Source organism: Stegastes partitus, unplaced genomic scaffold (assembly GCF_000690725.1).
Source record: "Stegastes partitus isolate 25-593 unplaced genomic scaffold, Stegastes_partitus-1.0.2 Scaffold241, whole genome shotgun sequence".
Classification (NCBI taxonomy): domain Eukaryota; kingdom Metazoa; phylum Chordata; class Actinopteri; family Pomacentridae; genus Stegastes; species Stegastes partitus.
The window spans coordinates 153,848-160,467 of record NW_007577972.1 but is presented as its reverse complement, the minus strand read 5'-3'; the positions used below and the strand labels follow the sequence as shown (position 1 = coordinate 160,467).

General features: G+C 41.6%; 1 protein-coding gene across 1 annotated transcript in view; it reads left to right on the top strand.

The window, feature by feature from the left end:
• The first annotated feature begins 2,382 nt into the window (after positions 1 to 2,382).
• The window catches only part of gucy2f (guanylate cyclase 2F, retinal), a 10,577-nt gene continuing 6,339 nt past the window's right edge, over positions 2,383 to 6,620 (top strand). The window contains exons 1-6 of the mRNA XM_008281663.1: positions 2,383 to 3,124; positions 3,935 to 4,236; positions 5,106 to 5,460; positions 5,616 to 5,700; positions 6,133 to 6,229; positions 6,407 to 6,532. Of these exons, the coding sequence (XP_008279885.1) occupies positions 2,383 to 3,124; positions 3,935 to 4,236; positions 5,106 to 5,460; positions 5,616 to 5,700; positions 6,133 to 6,229; positions 6,407 to 6,532 (1,707 nt within the window). The remainder of the gene's footprint in view (positions 3,125 to 3,934; positions 4,237 to 5,105; positions 5,461 to 5,615; positions 5,701 to 6,132; positions 6,230 to 6,406; positions 6,533 to 6,620) is intronic.

Genomic DNA, 6,620 nt, shown 5'->3' with positions numbered 1-6,620 from the left:
TGCACACTTTGCCTTTATGTCAATATACAAAAGTACAAGCCAAATTAAAATATTCTGTTCCCTGGTGTTTCCATTTATCTTCTACTGAAATATTTTTTCCATCCTGCTTATTATTCTATTTTATCAGTGTAAAGACAACAAGGTTCATCTCTTTCTTGCCCACACTGTATATCCTATTTCCCTGCTCGGTGCATACTATAAACTAAGAGAGATGTGTCTTGTTTAGGTTAACCTTTCCAAATCTATTTCTTGAAATATTTACTTATTCAGAATTTTATTTGCTTGTTGACACCTCGCTGTGTCCAACGCAGCACAGAGCTTGCCTCAGGTACAGCATCAGTTGTATTGTGTTCACTGCTCACTGGGTGGAAATTGCGCTGTGTCATCACTTATGTTCTCTATTCCTGGATGCAGGACTGTACTGTCAAGGTGTTACGTTTAAGAGGCTCTTCAGCTTACATGGGATATGGGTCAACAAAGGTGGACTCACTCTCTAGCTCTGTGTGCACTTAAGACACTGGTGCATTTCTTTAATATTTTTATAACGGTTCTTTACTCATTTTTTGTTTGGAAGTAAGTCTTCAGATATAAGTTTAAACAGACTGCTTCTGGCTTTTGTTATGCAAAACACATACACTAAGAGTTAGAAACAGAGACAAGGGTGAAACGGTCTTTATCTTCCACACACATGCACATGCATACAGCTGTGTCCTGATGTTTATGGACTCTTCAGTCTACCGACTGAACACATTTGTTCTTTAATTTTCAATTGAAGCTTACACAGAATATATTTTGCTGCATTTAATATGTTCTCTTAATGTATTTCGATAGTGCATATAGTTTGTAGACTTATTCAGTATGCAAAGTTCAAAAGTTTGCAATGTCCTTGAAGATAGAAATCAATTAAATCATGAGATTAGGAATATATGTGGAGACCCCTGAACACCATTCCTGCAGTTTTAGCATGGTGTTCTAAATGCTGTACAGAGGCAAACACTGTCACATATAAAATGTTGATGATTTACAATATGGTCCCGTATATTTTTGTATGTCCTAAAACAAACAAATGTATTCCTTAATTTTTGCAATCACATTTTCTTTTTCATTCTATCAACCATCCAGGCCCTTTGTCCTTGACACTGTCGTGTGTCGATGTTGTGGCAACCAGCCATTCTTGCCAGGCAGGTGGAGTCATTTCAAAAAAGATTCAAAAAGGACTGACACAGGCGAAACGCAGCAGAACTCAAGAGACCCACAGGGAAAGCCCTTCGTTATCTCTAATTACTCCCACTCCAGCAGGGTTCAAATTCATTTCATCTGAGGGACCTGCTGCACTGGGGGCATATTAGACCAATTAGAGCACGGTTCAGGTGTCTTCACGCAATGTGGCTGAGGTTGTCTCCATGGCAAGAAAAATGACCCCACTCTAAGGATCAGAAAATCTTTGCATGCTCAATACTTATATTCATATTCATGTAGAGCATTCTTGTATTTTATATATGAAGTGAATAAATTATGTATTATATCATCGGCCATTCTCAAAGTCAGTGATAGAAAACAAATTATTTGTAACTATGCAAACCAAGCCTGCAGCAAGGCTTGCAGAGCAGATGAAGGCCTGCAGTCAATCCTCTTATATTGTGCCTTGCTGAAACTGGATTAGTGAGTAACACCTACGTTTTGGCCTCAGGTCACTTTGGAGGGATTTCACTGAATGGGCCTGAAGCTGACACTGGCCTCATATAGGCCTAATGGTAATACACACACAAGGCTTTTCCTTTTCCTTTTTTTTTTTTTTTTTTTTTAAAAAACAAAACATTCCGAGAGGATTGCCTTCATAATCTCCAGTTGGAATATGTGATATCTGAAGACCAAAAAAAAAAAAAAGGACCAAAGTTGTTTTAGTTCTGAGACATGGCACCTGTGAAGGGAACTGTTTGTGGAAACGCACAGGAGCCTTCAGAGACGGTAACTGCGGGACGTAAGTAGCTCTCCAGAGTGCTGAAGTTGTCTCCAAACGCACCAGACGCAGAGCCCGAGCTCTCCCTGACACTGACAGCCCATAATCCCAACACCATGACAGGGCTGTGTCTTCAGCAGAGCCACGCCGGGGTGCATAGGTAAGGGTTTTTGGGGATGGTTGACGACAGAAAAGCGGATCCGACAAGACTGTCTCATCGGACCTTGGAGCTGTCCTGATGGCATTTAAGAAGAGGTAAGTGCGTAAATTCAGCCCCAGAATACTCATTATTGGTGATAATCTGAACATTAAGAGTTACTGAGACTTTAATCTGTGCTCGTTTCGCAGGCGTCAGTGCTCTAACTGATAGTTAATTCATCGTGAACACAGAGATTCCCTTCCTTGGACACCCTGGAAGGACAATGCAACATTTTCCTCCAAATTTCAGAGGGGCGCTATGGGAGTCCAACCATCCGTGTGCACCCATAATTAAAAGCAGACCAACTTTACCGTCACTGCCCTTTTATAACCTTCTGTTATGGGTTTTCCTGGGAGTGTTGACGTTCCCCTGCTGTGTGCGCTGTTTGATATTCAAAGTGGGGGTCCTGGGCCCCTGGAACTGCGACCCTGTTTATTTCAGGGCCCTGCCTGCCACCGCGGCCAGGCTGGCTGTGAGCAGGATAAACGGAGACCTCAGTCTGGACCTCGGTCTGAAAATGGATTTCATCATCCTTCAGGAGCCCTGCGAAACCTCCAAAGCGCTCACGGCATATATTTACTACGAGAACTTGGCGGATGCGTTTGTTGGCCCCACTAACCCGGGATACTGTATCGCAGCTTCTCTGCTGGCCAAGACCTGGGACAAGGCCCTCTTCTCCTACGGCTGTGTTACATACGAGCTGGACCGTGTCGCAGCTTATCCGACCTTTTCCACGACGGTGCCGTTTCCCACTGATGTGTTATTTACCGTATTGAAGCACTTCAGGTGGGCCAGCGTCGTGGTGGTCTCATCCAATGAAGATATCTGGATGGATACAGCAGGGAGAGTGGCTACTGCTCTCAGGAGTAAGGGGCTTCCAGTTGGACTCGTTACTTCTATTGGGATGAACGAGACTGAGGTGGAGAACACGCTGAGGAGGATCCAGGACGCAGGAGACGTCAAGGGTGAGTGTGAGGAGAGTGCCTAGAATGATCATTACATGTGCAAATAGCAACTTATGTCATATAAAAATACAGGGAATAGAAATCACACCATAGCTTGCAGAAGAGCAAGAATATTCTCACATCACAGCTGATCCACTTGTAGGATTTTCATCCCGCCATCATTTGACCAGGAACCCATTTTTTAAAATGCAGATTTTACCTTGTGGTTAAGCTGAATAAGTAACTTAATTAGTTTCCTACCACCTCTATTTTTATACTTTTACTGGAGACTATACTCTAAGTTGGTGGGGAGGAGGCAAAAGAAGGATGGGAGAATAACGTGCAAGAAAAAGCCACCAAAAACCAGTGGTTTAGTTTTTAAGTTTCTAACTCCACACAATCTTTGTTTTCGATGTATCTTGAATGTTGCAGTCTGCAGAATTTCCCCTAACAAGTGTCATGATGCACGTGGGCAACTTAGTATTCTTGGATAGTTCAAGAACCATCCTCACATAGCATGATTTTCAACCGTCAGATTATTTACCATCACTACATTTACCTGACTGTATAATTCTCCGTCCATAAAAACATATTAAGCACTGTCCAAATGTCAGAGCACTGTACCTAAGTACAAATTTGTAGTGTACATTAGAGTCTCTTTACTCTATGGGAAAAATCTGCATCTTTCCAATGTTGCATTTGCTTGCAGTAGTCACTGACTGACATATAAGTACATGATCGAACAGATTTCCGTCATGTTATCACAAAACAAATATCTATAAAGATTTTTTAAATACAGGAGAATTGTATGTTTTTTGTTGTCTGTTTCAGTCATCATTATGTGTATGCACTCCCTCCTGGTTGGAGGTGAGCAGCAGGGTGCTTTTCTCCTCAAGGCACAGGCGATGGGTCTGACTTCAGGGAAGTATGTGTTTGTGCCCTACGACACCCTCCACTACAGCTTGCCCTACACCAACATCTCCTACTTCACCCTGCAAAACGACAGCAGGCTGAAGGAGGCCTACGATGCTGTGCTCACCATCACTGTGGCCTCAGAGCCTCTGTCCTTCAATGAGGCGTTCGTTGCAGCCAAGAGGAGGGAGGAAGTGACACTGCCACTGCAGGCAGAGCAGGTAGGGGAGTGTCTGGAAGTCACAGCAGGTTGTTAATAGATGGTATTGGCACTTCATTTAAATTTACTTTGAAATGAAACTCACGCACTGTCTAATTAAGATATTGTTTAAATTGACTGTGAAGTGATGACAGTTCTCCAATGTTGGAGATGCAGGACAAAATCATAAATTCCCTCTTTTTGTAAGTCTTTCTCCATTACAGTGTTTGTTTCCTATTTTTATATTTACAAATATTTTCTCATGTTTGCATGTTTTAGCAAATATCAGCATATGTGCACAGTAATCAGTAAAACGTGATCTGGTTTTCAGTTGCCTCTCTTCTCCCCACATGGTCTACTTCTCATTTCAATTCATGCATATAAGTCTAAGTAAATCCTGTACTTATTCTACCCTATACTATTTCTCACATTTATTATGTTTTTTTGGAGCACAAGGGCTCAGGGGTTAGCACAGTTGCCTTACAGCTAGAAGATACCCGGTGCATTTCCCAGCTAGGACACCTGGGATCTTTCTGTGTGGAGTTTGTATATCCTCCATATGCTACATGGGTTCTGTCCAAGCTCTCCGGCTTCGTCCCACAGTCCAAAAACATGCCAAGGTTAATTGGTGAATCTAAATTGTCCACAGGTGTGAATGTCAGTGTGCTTGTTTGTCTCTTTGTGCTTGTTTGTCTCTCTTTGTCGCCACGCCAGGGTGTCCCCTGGCTTTGCTATAAGTCAGCTGGGATAGGCTCCAGCCCCCCAATGACTCTAGTCATTAATCAGTGTATAGATAATGGATAGATGGATTATGTTATTTTGTTTTCCCCATTTTCAGTTTTAAATAGTTGAAATAACACTACTTTCTCTTACTTTCACTGTAACCTTCAGGTGAACCCCCTGTTTGGGACCATTTATAACAGCATATACCTGCTTGCCAAGTCCATCCACAATGCCAGGAGAGCAGGCATGCAACTGTCAGGCTCAAACCTGGCCTACTTCACAAAAAACACAACCTTCACTGGCTTCAACCAAAAGGTGAAGGTGGACACTGGTGGAGAAGTTAAGACTAACTACGTCATACTGGACTCTGACAACAGGGGGAGTCAGCTGTACCAGACCTACCTGGTGGATCTAACATCGGGAAAGCTTCGATTCGCAGGGAGGTCCATTAATTTTCCAGGAGGATCCCCTCCTCCGTCTGATTCCAGCTGCTGGTTTGATAAGACTGCCATCTGCACAGGAGGTACAAGTGTCTGCTGTTTGTGTGAATGTGGTTATGTGTTCACTCTGATGACTTTGCTCATTCTTCACACTGCCATGGCATGTTCTTTATCCATTTTGTTATTTATTCATCATCCACATTTCCCATAATATCAAATGATGTGTTGTCATCCTCAGGTGTGGAGGTCACCTACATCATAGTTGTGTTAGCTGTCATCCTCGCTTTGGCTGTAGGAGGGATCGCTATAAGTCTTTATATCAGGTACAGCCTGAAAAATTCAAACAGGTTCATATTATGTAAAGTAATGTTACATTAAGCTTTATATTTCTTTTAAATATTTTCTGTTTTCACTTTTAAATGTCATATCATGAAACTGTAAAGAATGTGGATGATATTAGAGGTTCTGTGTAAAAGCCTGTAAATACATTTTTAGCCTAGAGATCATCTCTAAAGGAGCTGACCGATCTGTTTAAGCTCTTCCTTAAATTTTATTAAAATGGATTTTAAAAAATGTCAAAAAATTAAATCATCAAAATGTGTTTTCTTAAAACTAGAGACTTGATTCCTGATTCCCCCTGTTTCATATCCCACCATGTTAAATTAGGCTGTCAAAGACGGCCTTTGCTGTGTTGTAGCAAACCTGTTGTAATTTGTTGATGTGATTTCCTGATCATTTCTGAATCTTCTTTGCAGGAGGAGACTCCAACAAATCCAGCTGGTAAAAGGCCCAAATCGAATCCTCTTGAACTTAGAAGATCTCACTTTTATCAATCCCCAGCTTAGTAAAAAGGCAAGCACCATCCCTGTCACCCAGTCTTTGACATAAAATTGAACTCGGACTAATTAATCTATGATTTGTGTTTTCTACAGTGACACACTGAATGTTATGAATAAATGTGCAAAATGTCCATATTTGATTAAAAACAAAATCCTAGCAAATCTTCCAATCATTTTTCATGTCATGCAGAAAATCACTTTAGAGGACCTGAGTGAGTCCAAAAGTGCTCTGGAAGAGAAATCTGCAGACCGCTCGCATTCTGTGAATAGCATGCAGACGGCAACTCATGAAACTACCAATGTTGCTGTGTATGAGGTAGGTTACACCTCAGAAGTTATTGTACATGTTACTTCAAGCTGAACAACAATAGATAGATGGATAGATAGACAGATAGATAGATAGA